The sequence below is a fragment of the Bos javanicus genome, chromosome 6 (genome assembly GCF_032452875.1).
Source record: "Bos javanicus breed banteng chromosome 6, ARS-OSU_banteng_1.0, whole genome shotgun sequence".
NCBI classification, from domain to species: Eukaryota; Metazoa; Chordata; class Mammalia; order Artiodactyla; family Bovidae; genus Bos; species Bos javanicus.
The window spans coordinates 93,635,470-93,659,868 of NC_083873.1; the positions used below are offsets into that span (position 1 = coordinate 93,635,470).

Below are 24,399 nucleotides of genomic sequence, written 5' to 3' on the forward strand. Positions count from 1 at the left end.
CATAATATTTAACTACTATCATAAAAGTATAACAAAATGAGTAGCCAGAAAATATTGTTTTGATCAGTATATGGATTAAATGTATTTTGATCAGGGTTTGTAATACATTAGAAAATATTCTGTAAGTTCATCTGGGTTTCCCTGGTGACTCAGATAGTAAAGAATCCGCCTGCAATATGGGAGACCTAGGTTCAATTCCTGAGTCAGGAAGATCCCCTGGAGGAGGGGATGGGAACCCACTCCAGTATTCTTGCCTGGAGAATCCTGTGGACAGAGGAGTAAGGCAGGCTACAGTCCATGGGGTCTTGAAGAGTTGGACACAACTGAGCAACTAAACACACACACACAAGTTCATCTAGAAGAAAAATCATTTATTTCCATTGTAAGTGTCTCCATTTTTAAGAACATGCTGATTTTCTTCTGAACTCCAAAGAATATATAACTTTTGGTAGCATTTAAATTAAGTGGGAAGCATAATTGAGAATTACCTTCGGAGAAGTTGTATATCAGTCTCAGGACTTAAAAAGTGACTTTCTGCAACTTCATCCTTGCCCTCTGTGGAGGAGCCGATAAACCATTCATCACCATATGACCAAAATGTGGCCACACCTTGCTGTCTCTTTTAGGATGCTCATGGCTTTATGAAAAAGGTGGTAAGGTCAAGCACAATAAAGGGCGGAAATGGTAGGGGCCTGACAGAAGCAGAAGATATTAAGAAGAGGTGGCAAGAATACACAGAAGAATTACACAAAAAAGGTCTTCATGACCCAGAAAACCATGATGGTGTGATCACTCACCTAGAGCCAGGCATCTTGGAATGTGAAGTCAAGTGGGCCCTAGGAGGCATCACTACGAACAAAGCTAGTGGAGGTGATGGAATTCCAGTTGAGCTATTTCAAGTCTGAATATGATGCCGTGAAAGTGCTGCACTCCATATGCCAGCAAATTTGGAAAACTCAGCAGTGGCCACAGGACTGGAAAAGGTCAGTTTTCATTCAAGTCTCAAAGAAAGGCGATGCCAAAGAATGTTCAAAGTACTGCACAATTGCACTCATCTCACACGTTAGTAATGCAATGCTCAAAAGTCTCCAAGCCAGGCTTCAACAGTGCGTGAACTGAGAACTTCCAGATGTTCAAGCTGGTTTTAGAAAAGGCAGAGGAACCAGAGACCAAATTGCCAGCATCCATTGGATCATGGAAAAAGCAAGAGAGTTCCAGAAAAATATCTACTTCTGCTTTGTTGACTATGCCAAAGCCTTTGACTGTGTGGATCATAACAAACTGTGGAAAATTCTTCAAGTGATGGGAATACCAGACTACCTTACCTGCCTCCTGAGAAATCTGTATGCAGGTCAAGAAGCAACAGTTAGAACTGAACATGGAACAACAGACTGGTTCCAAATAGGAAAAGGGGTACGTCAAGGCTATATATTGTCACCCTGTTTATTTAACTTATATGCAGAGCACATCATGGGAAATGCCAGGCTGGATGAAGCACAAGCTGGAATCAAGATTGCCGGGAGAAATATCAATAACCTCAGATATGCAGATGACACCACCCTTATGGCAGAAAGTGAAGAGGAACTAAGAGCCTCTTGATGAAAGTGAAAGAGGAGAGTGAAAAAGTTGGCTCAAAGTCAACATTCAGAAAACTAAGATCATGGCATCTGGTCCCATCACTTCATGGCAAATAGATGGGGAAGCAATGGAAACAGTGAGAGACTTTATTTTCTTGGGCTCCAAAATCACTGCAGATGGTGACTGCAGCCATGAAATTGAAAGACGCTTGCTCCTTGGAAGTAAAGCTTTGACAAACCAAACAGAATATTAAAAAGCAGAGATATTATTTTGTCGACAAAGGTCTGTCTAGTCAAAATTATGGTTTTTCCAGTAGTCATGTATAGATGTGAGAATTGGACTATAAAGAAAGCTGAGCACCAAAGAATTGATGCTTTTGAACTGTGGTGTTGGAGAAGACTGTTGAGAGTCTCTTGGACAGCAAGGAGATCCAACCAGTCCATCCTAAAGAAAATCAGTCCTGAATATTCATTGGAAGGACTGATGCTAAAGCTGAAACTCCAATACTTTGGCCACCTGATGCGAAGAACGGACTCATTGTTAAAAGACCCTGATGCAGGGAAAGATTGAAGGTGGGAGGAGAAGGGGATGACAGAGGCTGAGATGGTTGGATGGCATCACTGACTCAATGGACATGCGTTTGAGTAAGCTCCCGGAGTTGGTGGTGGACAGGGAAGCCTTGCATGCTGCAGTCCATGGGGTTGCAAAGAGTGGGACATGACTGAGGGACTGAACTGAACTGAACTGAAGGTCAGGGATGAGATACAGTCATAGATGTGTGTAAGAGAGGCTTCTCAGGTGGCGCTAGTGGTAAAGAACCCTCCGGCCAATGCAGGAGACGTAGGAGATGCAGGTTTGATCCCTGGCTTGGGAAGATCCCCTGGAGGAGGAGATGGCAACCCACTCCTGTATTCTTGCCTGGAAAATCCCTTGGACAGAGACGTTTGGCTGGCTATAGCCCATAGGGGCCCAAAGAGTTGGACACAGCTGAAGCAACTTAGCGTGCATGCATTCACATGTGCAAGAGAGGAAATGACTTAAGCCCTATCTCAACAGCCTCTTTCAGCTGATTTACACACCCCTTAATGTGTAGGAAAATCCCGATCACTGTCCCAGCCTGAGGGTCGAGGCAACACTTGTCATCATGCCACTAGGGAACAATTTATCCTCATTATGAAGTTTGAATCTATAAATCCAAGTTGATGAGACATCGTTACAAACATATAGTCCCACAGGTCAGTATTCATAAGTGTACATCTACTTGTATGTGTGGTGAGCACACACGCCCACAGGAGGCAGTGGAGAGCAGGGCTCCTAGACAGGGTTTCAGAATCAGGCCTGGACCTTCCTACTCCTCTGCTGCCTACCAGCTCTATGTACTTAGACAAGTTACTTTAACTCAAGCCTTAAAGCCTTCATTTCACATCTGTAAAATTAAAATAATAGTATTACCAACCACAGAGGCTGCTGTGAAAATACAGAGAGAGAGAAAGTATAAATAACAGCAGAGAAAATCATTGATACATGGTGGTGGCAGCTTATTGGAATTAATGCTAACGATCATCAACACTTTTATTATTGGAACAGAGTGAATGATGAAAGGAAAATAAGAAAGCAGCAAACCAGAGAAGGCTAGTTGGAGCAAAGTAGCAGCAGCACTGGAAGCAACAGAGAAAAGAAATCATGCAAAAGTCAGGCAGACATACAAAGACCTAATATTTGTAAATAGGCATAAATATATTCTGTAAAATTTTTGTTTATTATTTATTTATACTGAAGCATAATTGCTGAATTGATGCTTTTGAACTGTGGTATTGGAGACGACTCTTGAGAGTCACTTGGACTGCAAGGAGATCCAACCAGTCAATGCTAAAGGAAATCAGTCCTGAATATTCGTTGGAAGGACTGATGCTGAAGCTGAAACTCCAGTACTTTGGCTACCTGATGTGAAGAACTGACTCGCTGGAAAAATTCTCATGCTGGGCAAGATTGAAGGCAAGAGGAGAAGGGGACGACAGAGGATAAAATGATCGAATGGCATCACCAACTTGATGGACATGAGTTTGAGCAAGCTCTGGGAGTTGGTGATGGACAGGGAGGCCTGGCGTGCTGCAGTCCATGGGGTCACAAAGAGTGGGACATGACTGAGCGACTGAACTGACTGAACTCCATTTATAGTTATCATAAAATATTGAACTTTATTTCCTGTGTTGTGCAGTGTATCCTTATAGCTTATTTTATACCTAATAATTTATATCTCCTATTCCCCTGACCCTATAATGCCCCTGCTCGCTTCCCTTTCCCCATTGGTAGCCACTGCTACTGCTATTGCTAAGTCGCTTCAGTCGTGTCCGACTCTGTGCGACCCCATAGACGGCAGCCCACCAGGCTCCCCCGTCCCTGGGATTCTCCAGGCAAGAACACTGGAGTGGGTTGCCATTTCCTTCTCCAATGCATGAAAGTGAAAAGTGAAAGTGAAGTCGCTCAGTCGTGTCCGACTCTAGTGACCCCATGGACTGCAGCCTGCCAGGCTCCTCCATCCATGGGATTTTCCAGGCAAGAGTACTGGAGTGGGGTGCCATTGCCTTCTCCAATTGGTAGCCACTAGTTTAGAACAAATGCATTTTTTAAAGTATTATAGCCAAAAGTTTCATTCACCTGTAATTTGCAAAATAATTCAGGCAATCCTCTTTCCTTGTCCATCTTCCATCTTCTATAACGTCCTGAATTATTTATGTGCAAGCACACACACTTAGCCACAGAGCCTTTAACAGTAGAGTTAGTGGGGAATCTTTGAGTTTTGGGTCTATTTTAATAGACTTTATTTTTAGAGCCATTTTAGATCTCCAGAAAAATGCAGCAGAAGCTACAGAAACCTCCTACATGCCCCTCCTCCTCGCACACATCTTGCGTTAGTGTGGTACATTGGTTATAGCTGATGAATGAATTAAATGATAAATGAATTAGACGATGATTACATAATGAATGAACTGACACATTATTAACTATAGTCTGTACTTTACGTTAGGATTCACTCTTTGCGTTACTCGTCCTATGGGTTTGGACAAATGTTTAATGCCTTGCATCCACCATTACAGAATCATATGGAATAGTTTTACTGCCCTAAAAATCTTCTGTGCTTCAGCCATTCATCCCTCTCTTTCTCCCTCTGAACCTCTGGTAACCAGTGATCTTTTTATCTCTATAGTTTTGCCTTTTCCAGATGGTCCTATAGTTGAAATAATACAGTGTATAGGCTTTTCAGACTGCATCCTTTCATGGCTTAATAACTCATTTCCTTTTTTTTTTCCATCACTGAGTGCTATTTCACTGTGGGCTTCCCAGGTGGCTCAGTGGTAAAGAATTCACCTACCAATGCAGGAGACCTGTGTTCAATCCCTGGGTCGGAAAGATCCCCCGGATAAGGAAATGGCAACCCACTCCAGTATTCTTGCCTGGGAAATCACACAGACAGAGGAGTCTGGTGGGCTACAGTCCAAGGGGTCACAAAGAGTTGGACAGGACAGAGAGAGAGAGATGTTGTTGAGCATCTTTTCATGCACTTTCTCGCCATGTGTGTCTGATATCTATTCAGATACTTTGCCCATTTTTAATTGGGTTGTTTGTTCTCTTTTTGTCGAGTTTTAAGAGCTTCTATGTATTTTAGATACAAGTCCTGTATCAGATATGTGTTTGCATACATTTTCTCCCAAGGTGTGGCTTGTCTTATGATTCCCTGAAGACCTTGAGTTTCCAGAAAAGGAAACTCGTGCTCAGAAGACTGTAAGGATTTGCTGCAGATTTCACGGCTAGTCAGCGGCAGGGCCAGAAAGAAAGCTGTGAATGCTCAATTCCTTTGGGCCATGTGGTCCTCACTGGAAGAAACAGCTCTAAGAGGCCCTGCAGGTTCAAATGCCAAATGATGGAATATTTATCTTTAAAAAGACTGCCTTCAATTTTATCTTCTCTGATTAGGGCAGAAGAGATGAGAGTCTAAAAGTGGATGAGCAGCTGGCCAGAAAGGATGCTCAGGTCAGTAACAGAGCAGAGAACACATCTCGTTGAACTCTCCTCCCTCCTGACTGCCTTCTAATATCTCCGGCATCAGTTAGGGCCGTGCTCTCTTCTTTTCTGTCTGAAGGAGAAGCCTGAAGCCCAGCGATACCTTAGCTCCATCTTTCTGCCTTCCCCAGTGCTGGTTATTATTCCCCTGGCTTCTGCAACTTCAACTGTCAGATTTTTCTGCTAGAAGTGAGAGACACGGCTTATCGAAAACCTCAGTGACCTATAAAATAAACTTAGCCCTCTTCTCATCCCACCTCCTCAAAAAGAGGCAGAATTGGGTCCGTACTAGCATTTACGTCTTCTCTCTTGTCCAACAGATTCTCTATAATGCTGGTGAAAAGAGATGGGGCACGGATGAAGATGCCTTCACTGACATCCTGTGTCTAAGGAGCTTTCCTCAATTGAAACTGAGTATGGACTCACGTTACAATCTTTTTTTTTTTTTTCTCTGCGTTGTGGTGTTTTTGCAAGTACTTCAGGGTTTAATATGCATAATTCTGGAAAATGAAGTTAAAAATGGTGAAGGCGGTCCCATTTTTATGTACAGACATTTCAGGAAACGACCAGGGAAAGCTGTGCTCCAACTCAAGGGAGAATCAACAGTACTCGGGTTTTATCCTCGGAGCTGAGTAGATTACCTATGTGTGTTTAGTCACTCAGTCATGTCCAACTCTTTGCAACCCCATGGACTGTAGCCCTACAGGTTCTTCTGTCCATCGGATTTTCCAGGCAAGAATACTGGAGTGGGTTGCCGTTTCCTCCTTCAAAGGGATCCTCCTGATCCAGGGATCAAAGCCACATTTCCTGTGTCGCCTGCATTGCAGGCAGATTCTTTATCCCCTAGTGTTGTTGTTCAGTCACTCAGTTGTGTCCAACTCTTTGCAACTCTTTGGACTGTAGCATTCCAGACTTCCCTGTCCTTCACCATCTCCTGGAGCTTGCTCAAACTCATGTCCATTGAGTCGGTGATGCCATCCATCCTCTGTCGTTCCCTTCTCCTCCTGCCTTCAATCTTGCCCAGCATCAGGGTCTTTTCCAATGAATCAGTTCTTTGCATCAAGTGGCCAAAGTATTGGAGCTTCAGCTTTAGCACCAGTCCTTCCAATGAATATTCAGGACTGATTTCCTTTAGGACTGACTGGTTTGATCTCCTTGCAGTCCAAGGGACTCTCAAGAGTGTTCTCCAACACCACCGTTCTAAAGCATCAGTTCTTCAGTGCTCAGCCTTTTTTATTGTCCAGCTCTCACATCCATACATGACCACTGGAAAAACCATAGCTTTGGCTAGATGGACCTTTGTTAGCAAAGTGATGTCTCTGCTTTTTAATATGCTATCTTGGTTTGTCATAGCTTTTCTTCCAAGGAGCAAGTGTCTTTTAATTTCATGGCTGCAGTCACCATCTGCAATGATTTTAGAACCCAAGAAAATAAAGTCTGTCACTGTTTCCATTGTTTCCCCATCTATTTTCCCTGAAGTGATGGGACTGGATGCCAAGATCTTCAGTTTTTGAATTTTGAGTTTTAAGCCAGCTTTTTCCTTCTCCTCTTTCATCTTCATCAAGAGGCTCTTTAGTTCCTCTTCGCTTTCTGCCATAATGGTGGTGTCATCTGCATATCTGAGGTTATTGATATTTCTCCCGACAATCTTGATTCCAGCTTGTGCTTCATCCAGCCCAGCATTTTGCATGATGTACTCTGCCTATAAGTTAAATAAGCAGGGTGATAATATAAAGCCTTGATGTACTCCTTTCCCAATTTGAAACCAGTCCATTGTTCCATGTCTGGTTCTAACTGTTGCTTCTTGACCTGCATACAGATTTCTCAGGAGGCAGGTAAGGTGATCTGGTATTTCCATCTCTTGAAGAATTTTCCAGTTTGTTGTGATCCACACAGTCAAAGACTTTAGCATCGTCAATGAAGTAGATGTTTTTCTGGAATTACCTTGCTTTTTCTGTGATCCAGCAGATGTTAGCCATTTGATCTCTGGTTCCTCTGCCTTTTCTAAATCAGCTTGTACATCTGGAAGTCCTCAGTTGATGTACCGTTGAAGCCTAGCTTGGAGGATTTTGAGCATTACCTTCTAGCGTGTGAAATGAGTGTGTGACAGATAATAGACAGGGTCGGTTTGTCAGGGAGGAAAGAGGAGCCGCCCTCTGGGCTGAAAGCAGAGAGGAGTGTTCCTGCTGATGGCAGATCCTAAATCAAGGCTTCCAGCCCCTTTCTTGCCTAGTTAGCCACTTTCCAGGAAAACCAGGCATTATGGGTGATCTCTGTTAATGCATAAATATGGATTATCATTCAACTGTTTCTGATATGAAGGTAAATGGGTGGGGTGGGGAAGCTGTTTTTCTCAGACCAGCTATTCCATGGAATTACTAAGCACCCATCCCTTCACTCATGCATCTCCCTGGGTCATTCTGGAAGCAACAGCACCCAAAAATCTAGAACTCCACTTCCTGTGGACATCCAACTGTATCTTCCCTGTGCTGGTCTGGAGAACCACCACGGTGCATGACTATGCTTACGCCGAGTTCGTGGGAAAATGAGGAGACTTGGACATTGAAATTTCATCCTTTTTATAAAATAATAGTAATAGTATATTATAGTTGCTTTATTAATGTCTTTATTTGAAAAATAAAAACCAAACAATCATAGGTCTCCAAATTTTCTGTTTTCAAAACTTACTTGGAAACAATATACTTGGCTTATGAAGTATCCTTCCATGCTAGGTGATGTGCGTACAGGTTTTACTTTCGGGAAATATTGACCAAGAACTTTCAATGCCTTCCAGTAAGTAGGAAATAGGCTCTGCTGCCTTGGGGAGTGATTTATTCAGCACAAAGAAATCTTCACAATTAAGATTTCAGTAGCAGATTTAAAATATATTTGACTCATGACCACATTCTTGTTTCCAGGTGCTGTTATCTTTTAAAAGTTAGCCCACCTTGCTAGAGAAATTGTTTATCATTTAACCTTTCAGGCTATTTTAAATGCTTACAGCCTGGGATGGGGAGGGAAGAAAGGAGAGAGAGAGATTAATCATTGAAGAAAATGGCCTATGAAGTTCAAGTTTTATTGTCGATGATATTTTTAAAAAGAAATTAAAAACAAAAACTTCCGTGCTGAGTTTTTGATGGTTTAAAGAAGTGTTTGTGCTTGCTACTTAATAACATGATGTGCTGCATATCAAATCAGAAGCTAAAATATATTCAGGTGTCAACTGGGATGCTTTCAATTTTTTTGTGATGCTGCTTTTCAGCATTTGATGAATACAGAAACATCAGCCAGAAGGACATTGAGGATAGCATAAAAGGAGAATTGTCTGGCCATTTTGAAGACTTACTGCTGGCCATAGGTAAGTCCACGAGTGCTTATAAACTGAGGTACTTTGCACTTGTTTTCAATCAGTGTCAGGATCAGCTCTTTTCATCTCAGAATCCTGACTGATCCATCTTTATGCTCCCCCGAGCCCTCAGCACAGTCCATGGTACACACCTATGCTCAACAAATATTGTGAAATGGATGCAGGAAGATGTTCTCTGTTTAGGGCTTCCTTTGCCTTTTAACTTTGTGTTTATCTTGGTACCACGTTTGGATTATAAACTCCTTGAGAGAGAAAAATGTTACACTTCTACTGGCATTTTTATGGAGCCCGTTGAAAGCATAGATCTAAGCCCATATGGTAATTAATCATGTTTGGTTATTTTTGGAAGATGTCAGTGGCCTCTCAACATTAAACTCAAGACAGAACTACGGGTCTCCTCCTTGTTGGCTGTGCGAACAGGGAAAATCAGAAAGAAAATAAGTCACAGACTGAATCTGTGCCTGGAGAGACACGTGGATTAACAAGCAGACAAAAACATGGTTATGTAAGCTGATCTGTCTTCTCCATCAGGTCTCTGCAGTCTGTGCTTTTAGGCACCCAAAGAACACCTTGCAAGAATGATGCATTCAGAGGAATGAGACACTCTTCAAAGACAGGCTTCAGTGACCATTCTAGTCCAAGTCAAGCGTGCATGAGTGCTTAGTCAGTCAGTGGTGTCACTCTTTGTGACCCCATAGTCTCTGGCCCTCCAGGCTCCTCTGTCCATGGGATTTTTCAAGCAAAAATACTGGACTGGGTTGCCATTTCATCCTCTAGGGGATCTTCCTGACCCAGGGATCAAACCCATGTCTCCTGTATTTCCTGCATTGTAGGCGGGATTCTTTACCAACAACTTAATCTAAATGCTCTAAGCACACAGGATTGTTCAGAATCCTAAACTTCTCCAATTTCTGGTGACTGTTGGTCTTGCTTCTCTGTTAATGCCAGGGTAGGAGTACCTGTACAGCTTATCATTTTACCAATGAAATGTCATATCTAACATCAATCATAATAATTAATAGCTTCTCCAGTGAGATAAAGATAGCTGATATCTAAGGGTAATCTCCAGAATGAGGCTCTGATTCATCTTTCAAATGTTAATTACCACCTCTGGAGGGTGGAAGCTGCCTCAAATTGTACTTTTTAAATAAACACTCGTCAGGCACTTACGACATGCTCGGCATTATGCTAACCTCTTGGCAAACATCAACCCATTTAAGCCTCATGACAATCCCATGGGTGAGGGACTGTTATTATCCCCATAGGAGACCTGAGGCACCAAAAGGTTAAGTTCCTTTCCCCAGTTACTCAGGGAAAGTGTGGTGGAGCTGGGGTTCTAACCTAGGCATTTGGGCTCCACAGCCTGTGATGTTAACCAGCCTCTCCAATGTGCTTCCAGGGAAACAGAGATTGAAACCTGCATGTGTCACCCCGTCCACAGTGAAGTATTCTAAATTACAGAAAAAGTACCAGGGAGCAAGCCCTCCCTAAGGTTTGGCATCTATTCTCAGGATTTCCTCTGCATGTGTTATTTCACTAACTTCTGATCCTCTCTTCAGTGCCAAGAATAGGATCCAAATGCTGCTTTTAAAAAATACGTACACACACACACATATATATGGGCTTCCCAGGTGGCACTAGTGGTAAAGGATCCACCTGCCAATGCAGGGAACATAAGAGACACAAGTTCAGTCCCTGAGTGGAGAAGACCCCCTGGAGGAGGGCATGGCAACCCACTCCAGTATTCTTGCCTGGAGAAGAATTCCATGGACAGAGGAGCCTGGTAGGCTACAATCAATAGGGTTGCACAGAGTCGGACACAACTAAATCATCTTAGCAAGCACATATGTGTGTGTGTAGGTGACTTGCTAGAAGACAGGCCAAGAAAGAATAAAAAGCTTCTTTTTCAATTAAAAAAAAAAAAACAAATCAGAGATCAGTCTCCATACTTAGCTCTGAGAATATTCCAGTGTCAGTGATACAGTCAGTTAATTGTTTTCATTTCATCTTTTAACCTTTGCATCAGTCTTGCTGCTTTTTACCTTGCCTGCTGTATCATTTGAAAAACTTTATTAAGATGTACAAATTCTCATTTCATTGAGCTAAGAGGCATTTTTGGAAATAGATGCTGAATTATGCACTAAATTTGGGCTACAGTGTGTGTTATTTTATCAAGTGAAAGAAAGACTTTAAAATTTAACTAATTTAAAGTTCAAGATATGTCTCACTTTCATTTTCTATTTCAGTCTATCATTGGAATACATTAAAAAAAAAAATCTTTATTGAGATAGAAGTCAAGTACCATAAAATTCACCCGAAGTATGCAATTCAGTGCTCTCTGGTTTCACAGAATTGTGCAACTGTCACCAGAATATAAGTCTGGGATCTTTCCATCAGCCCTCAAAGAAACCCTCTGCCCACTGATAGTCACTCCCCACCCCTTGCAACCACCAGTTTCCTTTCTGTGTCAATAGATCTGCCTGTCCTGGCTATTTCATATACAAGGAATCTAATAGACTGTCAACACATAGCTTTCGACATGAAAAACCATCTGAGTTCTAACGTCTTAGAAATGCACGGTAGGAAGATCACTAGTTGTCAAATCTGTACGTAGATAGGAAGAAGCTTTCTTCAAAAAGACTATTTCATTAGGGAGAAGAGTTTAATCTCAGAAATGTATACAGGAGTCTGAAAATCAAACAGAAAAAGCTTTTCTTTTATGGAGAAGAGATAAACAGATCTTAACAGAAGCCCTTTTTTTTTTTAAGATTGATTTTTCGCTGTGCTGGGTCTTCGTTGCTGCGTGGGCTTTTCTCTAGTTGTGGCAAGGGGGGCTATTCTTTAGCTGTGGTGTGGGCTTATCACTGAGGTGCCGTCCCTTCTGGAGCAAGAACTCCAGGGTGTGTGGGCTTCAGTAGTTATAGCTCGTGGGCTCAGTAGTCGTGACACAGCATGTGGGATCTCCCCGGACCCAGGGATCGAACCCGTGTCCCCTCCATTGGTACATGGATTCTTAACCACTGGACCATCAGGAAAGCCCTAGCAGAAATTTTTAAAGAAGTTGGACAAGCAAGGAGGCAGGATCATTGGGATTGGGGGTTGACAGGAAGTGTATCTCACCACATCAGCCTGTTCTTAGGACAACCTGAAAAGGAGGCATGTTGGCATTTTGGTACTTGCTCAGTCTGGGGACCAAGCGAGGATTCAGGGGCCTGTGACAGGGGTCAGGGGAAGGCCTGAGAAAGTTTGGTCAAAAGAACACAGATGGTAAGAAGCAGGCAACCATTAACTCTTGATCATCATAACGAACTTCAGTGGACTCCCTGATTCTTTGGAATTTCCCCAAGTTTCCCTCCTGGGGTTGAGTCTTAAAGCAGGCTTCCTTATACTGTATATGCTACCACTACCCCAAATATTCAGACATGAGGAAAAAATCTGGTAGTTAAGACCATAAAGCGAAGGAGAGGATAAAGGATTATGGAAAGAAAGGATTCCCTGCATTTAGTCTGTGGGGAGCGAGATGATTGAAAGAGTTAATAGGATAAAAGCGGGCACAAAAACTCTCAATCGAATGATTAAGGCTTGCTGAATGTAAGTTTGAGGAAAATATAGATAATACCAATTCACATCCTTGATTTCTTCTCAGACAGTTTCAAATCTGTAGCTGTTATCATGTTTGTCCCAGATTCCATGTGCCTAATACATTTCTCTGTTTCCCTTAAGACACAGACACAAAAGGTCTTTTCACTTTCCTTAAAAGAGTCTGAAAGGCACTATGAGAAAGCCACTGTTCTTGTTCTGATCTCCAAAATTCATTATAAAATTCATTCACTTTTGGTCAGCTTTCTACCTAGAGATCAAATTTAAGATGATACAAGTAATTGTGTTGCAATAAACAGACTTATTCCCTACAGACTTTTCTCCTGGCTACTTTCACTTTAAAGGATAATTCATTTGCTCATGTTTTTGCAGTTATTTATTACTATTGTTTCTGCTTTACTCATTATTTCAAAATAAAGAATTGAACGATTTAATGTGTTTGTTTTTTTTTTTTTCTTCCAATTTTATTTTATTTTTAAACTTTACATAATTGTATTAGTTTTGCCAAATATCAAAATGAATCCGCCACAGGTATACATGTGTTCCCCATCCCGAACCCTCCTCCCCCCTCCCTCCCCATACCATCCCTCTGGGCCGTCCCAGTGCACCAGCCCCAAGCATCCAGCATCATGCATCGAACCTGGACTGGCAACTCGTTTCCTACATGATATTTAATGACTGAATTTAGATTACACGCACTGGTTATAATGTAATTAATCAGTCTATAAATTCTAATTCAGTCACTTAAGAAAAAAATCTTTCTGTTGGAAAAATTACTTTTAAGCTGAGCTCCAGTGCCCCTATTTACCTAATGAGTTATTTGGAGCAACATCTCTGCAATCTTTAGACCCAAGCTATTCATCAGTAGTCAAAGATGTTAGAAATGGAGCAGCGGTACACCCTAGGGAATTATCAAATGTAAGCGTAGGTGTTGGTGTGTCTGGGATCTGGAAATGAGTCAGCTACTGTGGGAGTATCTTTGGCAGGTAATTTTATTTTCCCTGTGGCTAAGGATAATTACTGTGTTAAAGTTCCATGCAAATATGACATTATAAGGCTTCAAAATTCAGGTTAAGCATTCATTCATTCTTTCATTCTAAAGAAAAGCTAGGAGTGGGGAGGAGAATGGTATGGTTACCCAAAAAGAATCTTTTTAAAAAATGTATTACTATAGATTAACTCAATTTCTATTAAATGAAACTGAACATTACTTTGCTTTTTTGTAACAGTTCGTTGTGCAAGGAACACGCCTGCCTTTTTAGCTGAAAGACTGTACCGAGCTTTGAAGGTTGGTCTGGAAATTTCATTTATATTCTTAGCTTCCCTCAAGGAAAATGTAAAAATATTACTTAATATTGATGGCATTTCCTGTTTCTTTTCCATATTGATAGAGTTCTCTTTTGTAGCTAATCTGTCTGCTAATTTGGCTCATAGGTTGATAATGAGTTTCCTAATCATTACAGAGGTAGGTGCGCTGAAGTGCTGACTAAATTATTTCTCCCACTTCACAGTAATGTGGGCAGTTGATTGGTTTCAGGACAACAGCCCTCAAACGTGATCCAGTGGCCTCTCAAGCTGCCTTACTTAAACCACACTGAGCTAGCCGCCTTTCAGGATGTAGAAACCCTGTGTTTTCTCATCTGCTGTCACTTCTGGGTGGGGAGCTCTGTGAATCTGTTCAGTCCTTTCTTGTTTATATCTTCAGACCCTCATAGTGAGCCTGGCATGCAGAAGATGCTGACTTCAGTTTCTTCCTGGGCATTTCCTGTAGAAGTCCACGTGCCCTTTCAAAGCTGCGTCCACAGTAAACAGCACTTTGGTCACCTCCCATCCCAGTCTTGCTCTGCATCCTGCCTTCAGTCATCTCAGTGGATAACACTGATAGGAACTAGCCTTGCCTAACTCACTGAAGTTATACCTTTCCTCCCCAGCCTTGTTCTCTACGGCTTAGCCACATCAGCTTTCTTTCTGTTTCTTGATTACTCCAAGTGTCTACCCATGTCAGGGTCTTGGCATTTGTCATGCTCTCTGCCTTGTGTGTGTCTCCTCCATATCTATCTATGGTTGCCTCCTTCTGATCTCTGAGGTCTCAGCTCATGCGTCCTCCTGAGAGAGGTCTTCCCTGTTTACCCAGGTCAACTGACTTCCTTTCACTCACACTCCACCCCATCGTTCTCAGTACCACTAACTTACTGTCCTTCCTGTCCACCTCTATCAGCGAGAACTCCATGAGAGTGTGTGTTCTGTAAGCATTTGTTGTGCTCAGTAAGCATTTGTTGAACGAATAAATGAATGGTGTCAATATCCACCTAACTGCTCAGCTAGAAATTCTACACTTCTCTTTCCCTCTTTCTTCTCAAACATCATTAAGATTTGTCAGTCTACCTTTACAAGCATCTTTTAAATCGTATCAATTTTCTCCATCCCTACTACCATTATTGTAGATCAGGCCATCAACATCTCTTTCTCTCCCTCTCTCTCGGTTATATAAACACTTCTGAATGGATCTCAAAGCTTCCAGTCTTATTCTGTCATCTTCATCCTACTCTTTTTCTGAAATCCACTCTTCATACTGCTGCTGTCAAAGGAACCTTCTGAAACTACAAATCTGATCTGATCTCAACACACTCATTTTTAACAGACTGCAAATAGTTCTTCACACTCAGGATGAAGTCAGAATTTCATTTCATGGTTTATAAGGTCTGGCCTTTCCAGATATATTCCTTGCTGTTCCTTCTTATTACTTATGTATCCTTAAATGTGGTATTATTTCTTGCTCTAAAGCGTCATGTATGCTGTATCTTATATTGAAACTTTTTTTTTCCTCTGCGTAAGAACTCCATTCCTTCTTCTCCTGGCTGACTATTTAGGCCCCAGCTTAAATCCCACTTTCTCAAACAGTGCTTTACTAATCCTTGATTAGCATATGTTAGGCCTCCCTAACATATGCTCCCATGGTACCCAATACTTCCCATATGTCAGATTTTATTGTAATGGCCATTTTCTCACCTGTATCCTTTACAAAACTGAAAGCTTAACAGGGGCATCTCATCTCTGTTTTCAGCATTTAGCAATGCAATGGCAGAAAATGTTTCTTGAATAAATGAATGAGGATGTTTGATGAAAAATGAGAGAAGGAGAGTCACTGTGGTTGAATAGTCTGTGTACCATATCAGTGTCTGATGAATATCCACGCGTTGTTTTGTGAGCAATGAGATTGGTCTCGTGGACACTTGCATTTCTTAACAGGGTGCCGGAACTGATGAGTTTACTCTGAACCGAATAATGGTTTCCAGATCAGAAATTGACCTTCTGGACATTCGAGCAGAGTTTAAGAAGCTTTCTGGCTACTCCCTGTATTCAGCAATTAAAGTAAGTCTCTTCTTAAAAATAGCAAAACATATCTTGCCTCTCTCTACCCATCGTCTTTCCCTTATAATTCTCAAAACATGGAAATTCATGATTTAGGTTTCTCTCTTCTTGACAGTGTGTAAATATGTTTTCTGAATTATTTGTCAGCCAGAAAAAGGAGTGAATTTGAGTCAGTGGTGATGTGGATGAATCTAGAGTCTGTCGTACAGAGTGGAGTAAGTCAGAAAGAGAAAAACAAGTGTCATGTATTAATGCACAAATATGGAATCTCGAAAAATGGTGCTGCTGAACCTATTTTCAGGGCAGGAATAGAGGTACAGAGGTAGAGAATGGATTTGTGGACACCAGGAGGGAAGGAGAGGGTGGGACAAATTGAGAGAGTAGCATTGACATATAGACACCCCTCTGGGTGAAACAGCCAGTGGGAAGCTGCTGTATAGCCCATGGAGCTCAGCTTGATGCTCTGTGATGACCCAGATGGAGAGCGTGGGGGTGGCTGGGAGGGACTTTTCAGAGGAAGGGTGTATGTGTACACATATGGCTGGTTCATGTTTTGTACAGCAGAAACTTACACAACATTGTGAAGCAATTCTATTCCAACCTAAAGATTAAGAAAAAAGAAAGAAACCTCAAAAAAAGAGTGACAAAATATTTCTTAAAGATAGTAATTATTTTTCAGCTCTAAAATCCTAGGTACATAAAAGGCACTCAGCATTTTATTTTTTTCAGGTTTAGTGGCCACTAATTTTTCTTCTTTTGTGAACTGCATATGCAAATTGCTTATCTGTTTTCTTATACTGCACTGTTTTATTTCAGTTATTCTTTCTGGCAGTAGAACAAAAGGATATATTTTCCATTTCCTCTTTTTGTTTTACACAAAAGAGAACATGATTCTGCACTTTGGGGTTCTTTGCATTTCAGGAAGGAAGCTTTCTCATTCTTTTTTTTTTTAACCTTTTTATTTTGCATTGGAGTATAGCCGATTGATAAACAATGTTGTGATGGTTTCAGGTGAACAGTGAAGGAACTCAACCATACATGTACATGTATCCATTCTCCCCCAAGTTTCCCTCCTGTCCAGACGGCCACATAGCATTGAGCAGAGTTCCATGTGCTGTACAATGGTCCTTGTTGGCTATTCATTTTAAATACAGCAGTGTGTACATGTCCATCCTAAACTCCCTAACTGTCCCTTCCCTCCACCCTTCCACCACCCTTATGCTGGCAGCCATAAGTTCATTCTCTAAGACTGTGAATCTCTTTCTGTTTTGTAAGTAAGTTCATTTGTATCATTTCTTTTTAGATTCCACATATAAGGGATGTCTTACAATATTTCTCCTTCTTTGTCTGACTTACTTCACTCAGTATGATACTCTCTAAGTCTACCATGTTGCTGCAAATGACATTATTTCATTCTTTTTAATGGCTGGGTAATATTCCATTGTATGTATGTATGTACCATATCTTCTTTATCCATTCCTTTGTGGATGGACATTTAGGTTGCTAGGAAGCTTTCTCATTCTTTTTAACAGCTGCATATCATTCCATTACTTGTATATTTGTACCTACCACATCAACAGATGTTTCAAGTTTCTTGCTATTCTAAACTACACTGCAATACGCATATGTGATTTCATCAGGTACAAGTGTATCTGAAGGATGAGTACTCAATAATAGGTAGGAGTGCTGAGACAGATGTCAGTACACCTGTAATTTTGATTGTTGTTCAGTTGCTAGTCGTGTCCGGCTCTTTGTGACCCCATGGACTGCAGCACGCCAGGCTTCCCTGTCCTTGGGATTTTGGTAAATATTATCAACTGACTTCCACTGCACCTCAATTAGTCAACTAGATTTGCTCATCAAAATCTTTTTTTTTTTTAATGAGAGCTGTTGTTTTTGTACTAAACCTTTGCAGGAAAAGATACATGCTTAAGTTGAAAAAGAAAATTTATTCGAAAAGGCAACTGTCCGGTTGCGCCTGGGGCTTAGCACAGATTTCATCCTCTGCTCACGCTCAATGCAATTTGAATCGATTCTGACACATTACAATAGTTTCAATCAACAGAGGAAGATACAATAATGTTAACTAAATTGTACTTACCAAGGCAGAAAAGGAGACACATACATTTTATAAAGATTTCCAGTAACAAGGTTGAAACATGAAGAGGTCCTTTGGTTCACCCTTGGCAAACCAGAAAATTCAATTAACTCGTAGCTCTCCCTCTCCAGATGGCCTGGGTAATTGAGGCTTATTGTATTAGAAAACATGTAAGCAATGTGTATCTTGATAGAAAATAAAAATCCATTGCTGAAGAGTTCAGTGTGTAATTTAAAATTATCTTAGGTGTCTTCATTTCTGTTGCCTAACATAGATTATTAAGTAATTTCATTACGTTTTCAATATTGATGAATAGAATCTTTTTGTCTATCATTCCTGCCTTGGCTTCTGTCTTCTGCTTCCTTCTGCCTTTAATTTAGACATTTCTGTGCTCATTAACACCTTTCTCAGGTGATGATTGGAGAGGAGAAGAGGAAGAAAGTAGGTGAAAAACAAATGTGTGTCTCTTAATACTAAGACATTTTAAAAAATTGGATGAAATTAGTTTCTGGTAGATTTTCTTGATCAACAAGTTAAGTATCTATCTGAAAAATAACTTGATTCCAGAGTCTTTAAGGGAAAACGTAGTAGCTACCCTCAGTTAGTTCCTAATTTATATGTAGACTTGAGGTGGACATAAATAAAGCAATTTCAAGATAATAATCATATTTCATATTGGTACTACTTGCTAAAATGTGAGATTGTAAGTGCAAAGAAATTTGAAAAAAGGATAAAGTAGGCTGACAAAATAATGTGAAACAGCATAAAATGAAATATTAGATGTGGGGTATAGAGGAGTAATAGAGGAATTGAGAGTAAAAGATGTTTGGGATTAGATAGAGAATCTTCCCAGGTGGGCTGTGTGTGTGCTTAGTCACTCAACTGTGTTCAGTTCTTTGCAGCCCCACGGACTGAAGCCCGCCAGGCTCCTCTGTCCATGGCATTTTCCAGGCAAGAATATTGGAGTCTGTTGCCATTTCCTGCTCTAGGGGATTTTCCCGACCGAGAGATCGAACCCACGTCTCTTCCATCGGTACACGAGTTCCAGGTGGAGCTAGGGGTAAAGAACCCGCCTGCATGTGCACAGGAGGCGTAAGAGATACAGGTTCCATCCCTGGGTTGGGAAGATCCCCAGAAGGAGGGCATGGCAACTGACTCCCAGAATTCTTGCCTGGAGAATTCCATGGACAGAGGAGCCTGGCGGGCTACAGTCTGTATGGTCGCAAAGAGTCAAACACAACTGCAGCGACTTAGCACACGGCACATTTCTTAGGAAAGTGAGTCTGAAGCTTACCTTTCAGGTTAATAAGCATGTGTTGTGTGCCTTAGGAGCCTGGTGCTATGCTGGTCAATAGAGTCTGAAAGGTGAGTGCTCTAGAAACATATGTTTGATGAGAAGTAGAAGGATAAGTACCCACTCCGGTGTTCTTGCCTGGAGAATCCCAGGGATGGGGGAACCTGGTGGACTGCCGTCTTTGGGGTCACACAAAGTCGGACACGACTGAAGCAACTTAGCAGCAGCAGCAGAAAGATAAGTATTAATAAGGTGCTTGATTAATTAGGAGCCTACCTTGGGAATATGGAAAAATACAATCTCAGTGGCAAGATCCATTCAGTTGAAAGAGAGCCTTGAGAACAGGAAATTGGTATTCCATTCATTCAATTTAAAATACTTACTGAAACTATATTATGTGCCAGGCTCAGGGTAACAATTGTAAGTAAAGAAAAAAAGTTTTCTGCCCTTATGGAATTAGAAATAAATGTAAAATTACAGCCATGTTCGATGGAAAGAGATTGTGCTGTAAGATCACATAACAGGAGGGTTTGACCTACAGGAAGGTTTTGATTCAGATCTGAAAATGATTAGACTTAACAAGGCAAAGGTTGTGGGGGTCAGAATTCAGCAGAGCATTCTAACAAAAGGAGTCATAAGTGAAAAGACCTCATGGTGGAAGAAACGTAATGAAAAGCAAGGCTGGAGGAATCGGATCATGCAGGGCCTTTTTGGCACTGTTTAAAGATTTGTCTTTTGCTTAAGAGTGATGGGAAGCCATTAAAGTGTTTAAATTTTAAGCACACAGTGTCATGACCAGAAGTACGTTTAGAAAAGATCTCGTGACTATGGAGAATGAATTGGACATAAGATAGAAGGCATGTGGAGTGATGGGTTACTGTATTAGTCATATTAGAGTAGTTCTGATTCAAAATAGTGATGCAGAGCTACTGCTAATACAAAGAGAAGAAAAAGCAAAGACTCAAAAGATAGAAGTTAAAACTTCAATATGACATCTTGTTGTGAAAAGAAAGGAGAAAGAGTTGAGGATGACTCCCAGGTGTCTGGGGCTTCCCAGGTGGCTCAGCGGTAAAGAATCCACCTGTAGTGCAGAAGCTGCAGGAGACGCGGATTTAATCCCTGGGTTGGGAAGATCCCCTGGAGGAGGGCATGACAACCCTCTCAAGTATTCTTGCCTGGAGAATCCCGTGGACAGAGGAGCCTGGCAGGGGTACAGTCCATAGGATCTCAAAGAATCAGACACAACTGAAGTGATTTAGCACACACGCTTCTTTCCTTACAAGTAGATCAGGTTTTCAGTGGTTTTTCTTTTTTTTTTTCCCTTTGGGGGCAGTCAGGGAGAAAGTTCCACATGTTAAGTTCGAGATGTCTTTTGTTGCGTTAAAAACAAATGCACAACATCAGAGTTGCGAGTTATGTTTTATTTGGGGCAAAATGAGGACTGCAGCCCAGGGAATCTCACTTCAGATAGTTCTGGGGAACTACTCCAAAGAGGTGGAGGTGGGGAAGGCCAATATATATGTGATTTTGGTTAAAGGAGAGTTCATGGAATCAAGCGCTTATTTTACAAAAGGTTTTCTGCTAGTCATGAGGAACTGATGTCACCATGAAGGGATTTTGTGATTTTCTAGATATGAGGAAATGCAAGGATTGGGTTCATAAAACCAGTTCCTAAAAATATCTGTCTGAAGACCTGTTCTGCTAGTTTTCCCAGAGCACAGTGGCTCATTCCTGACCTCTCCACCCTGAACTTCCTCCAGGGGACGTTGAAGGTCAGCAGCTGCAGCAGCACCTGATTTAACCCTTGTAGAGGCAAATGCCCATGGCAAGTTACCATTTGTAACTGACACTTCAAAACGTGCAAATAGAGATGGCAAGTTGTAGCTAGTGGTATGGGATATATTTTCAGAAATAATTACGTCACTGAATCTTTGGACATGCATGCAAATTCTCTAGGGAGAAAATATAGATTAAGAGAAAATGTAATATGAATTTTAAGTGATAAATTGGGATTTAAACATTATTAGCAGTGACTGGCTAAAGAGTGAAGGATGAGTCTACAAAGAAGACAGAAGTGGAGATGGCAGAGAGGAAGGAAGAAAAGTCAGAACTATTTACAGGATAAGAGAGGGCTACTTGCTTAATGGGTATAACGGTCACTGAACCCATTTCCCAAAACAAGAAGCATTAACACCTTGGAAAATACGCATTGAGAATCCAAGGAGACTAATGACAAGAGATGAGAGCCTAGAATAGATTTGTTGTGGTCAGAATGGAAGAAGATTGGGAGAGGAGAGAACCACTGGTACCACTGTTAAAAATAGGCCAACAGAAACATTTAGTTTCTTAAGAACAATTAAGATGGCCTAATTAGGAAGCTGTAAATTATGTTTAAATGTTTTGAAAATACATTGGTATTTTGGGATAACAATTTCTAAAACTCCATAAAATAGAATTGTTTATTCATATAAAGGACTTCGCCTTTCAATATAGAGGATTTGAGTTTGATCCCTGATGAGGTAGCTAAGATCTCACATGCCTGGTGGCCAAAAAAACAAAACATAAGATAGAAACAATATTGTAACAAATTCAATAAAGACTTTAAAAGTGGTCCACATCAAAAAAAAAATCTTTTTAAAAAGAATAGCTATTTTCCTGCAAGACATAACAGAATAAAGATAGGAGAAAAGGATGAACATTTATTGTCTACAGTGGTTCAAAATTTTATGTTTAGCTCTGTTTTAAACTACTTCGATGTATTTTCTCAGCTAACTAATAGAACCCCTAATACTTGTTTACAACTTTGATCAGAGATGGCTAGAGGGAGCGGTTTTAAAACAAAGCCAGAGCATTGCTGACTTGTCAGTGATTCAAGAGATCATTATACAGGGCAAAGCAAAACTTAAAAACTGAAATTTATATAAAACAGAAGAATGTGTATTAAGGCTTGTTGTGTCTTATGAAAGCAATGCTTAGTCTCTTCTCTAAGTGACCCTTCTTCATTGCTTCCTCTACCTTACTACAATATAAATTTTAAGTGATAAGAAGTTGCCTTGAATCAAATAAGAATAATGTGAGGATTTTAAGCAATCTTGGTCAAAAGCCAAGTTTTATCACAGATGCTGTGCAAACATTTTGCCTCTTTTACATAACACACATGGCAACTCGTACTTTAAGCCTCAGTCTCCCTGACGGCTCAGTGGTAAAGAATCTGCTTGCCAATGCAGGAGATACAGAAGGCACGGGTTTGATCCCTGGGCAGGGAAGATCCCCTGGAATAGGAAATGGCAATCCACTCCAGTATTCTTGCCTGGAGAATTCCATGGACAGAGAAGTCTGGTGGGCTACAGTCCATGGGGTCACAAAGAGTTGGACACAAATGAGCGACTGAGCACAGCATACACATGGTATCTTTTCTGAACCAAGATCTTTTTTGGCTATCCTAGGAGAGAGGAACTGGGAAACATACTTTATAGGAAGGTAGCTCATTTCACTTTCTTAAATCAGGAAGTATAGAATGGGGTTAAGCAGCCAGGTTAACTGGCTCTGAATTCCGATTCTGTGCTTATTCTCTATATAATCTGGGATAAATATCCTAACCCTCTGTCTTTCTCATTTTACTTCTTAGTTAAATGGAGACAGTTACGGTACCTACCACACAGTAAGGATTAAAGTAGCTAACCTTTAGAAGAGCAAGTGTTTGATAAGTATTAATATAAATATAATAAAATCATATTTTTTAAAAAGTTTGGTGAGAAAATAAAGCTTGTGTAATATTACGTAATTGATGTACTCTTTTTTTAAAAAACCCTAGTTGACATTTAACCGCATATATCACGCAGAATTTAAGTATCATATATTGTGAAGAAGATGCTAGGCTGAAACACGATTTCCCACAGATACGACTGGATAGTGGAATTGCAGGTGTATGTTACTAAATGGTACAGGTCATGGGCTTCCCACGCCGGTGACTCCCCTAGTGCTGTGGGATTCGATTCATCCGTGGTCCCCTCATTATTTACGCTGTGTCTCTCCTTCTCTCCGCCTGTCCTGTTCCTTGCAGTCGGATACTTCTGGAGACTATGAGATCACACTCTTAAAGATCTGTGGAGGAGATGACTGAGTCAAGAACATCCTTTCCAAAGGCTGCCTGCTCCCACGATGGGCATTTTCCTCAGCTCTGCTTATTCCTTTTTCACGGTATTTACAAGTATAAGCAAGTGTCCACAATAACCTGTTTTTAACAGAAATTCTCATTGTTCCATAATAATAACAACCACAAAAAGTGATTATTGTCATAGAACATCTCATCATAATGTAGCCACTTATAAATGAAATTTTTAAATGAAATTAAAGATCTGCTAATACTACCCACATTGCATTTCTGCTTTGGAAGTGAGAATCGTTGTATCGTTCTAAAGCACTCAATGCCAAACAGTATAATAAAAGTTGTTGCCTATGTAAAAGGTGATGTGTCTGTTAGTTTTTATCATCTGCCACCGTTGTTTGGTACCTGGCGCCAATGACTAAAGATATTTTAAAACATGTTTTTGTTGTAAAGTTGCTTCAATTTATCTAGTGTCTTATTAATCACATTCATCTTTAAGAAAGAAATAAAAATGAAGATCTATGTAATCCTGGCCTCCCTTTTCTAGTTTGATCAAGCTAAAGGAGTGGCAATGCATGAGAAGTTATTTTAGCCCTCAGAAAACATCCGCTAAACTATTGATCTAACCACTAGAGAACATGACTTGTGGTTGTTTCATGCTAAATACTACTTTCCCAGAATGAGAATTTAGAATTAAGTTTCTTAGGTATCTTTTTCCTCTAAAATAAGTTTGCAGAACTACACACTTTTAGAGATCTTTTATGTTATTTTTGAAAGGGACCTAAGATGAAATACCTAGACTAAAAGGAAATATATAAGGTACAAAGTTCTAGTTAGAGTTATGAGCCTGCGCAGAAATAGAAATGATAGATGTGTGAAAAGGAGAAAGAGTGATGTGTGAGTTCAGAACTTTTAATCAG

General features: G+C 40.7%; 1 protein-coding gene across 2 annotated transcripts in view; it reads left to right on the top strand.

The window, feature by feature from the left end:
- ANXA3 (annexin A3) overlaps window positions 1-23,837 on the top strand; it is a 71,458-nt gene extending 47,621 nt beyond the window's left edge. For both annotated transcript variants that reach the window (XM_061420572.1, XM_061420571.1), the window contains exons 8-13: window positions 5,554-5,610; window positions 5,961-6,054; window positions 8,903-8,998; window positions 13,837-13,895; window positions 15,857-15,979; window positions 23,435-23,837. In XM_061420572.1, the coding sequence (XP_061276556.1) occupies window positions 5,554-5,610; window positions 5,961-6,054; window positions 8,903-8,998; window positions 13,837-13,895; window positions 15,857-15,979; window positions 23,435-23,494 (489 nt within the window). In that variant the 3' untranslated portion in view covers window positions 23,495-23,837. The remainder of the gene's footprint in view (window positions 1-5,553; window positions 5,611-5,960; window positions 6,055-8,902; window positions 8,999-13,836; window positions 13,896-15,856; window positions 15,980-23,434) is intronic.
- The last annotated feature ends 562 nt before the right edge of the window (window positions 23,838-24,399 follow it).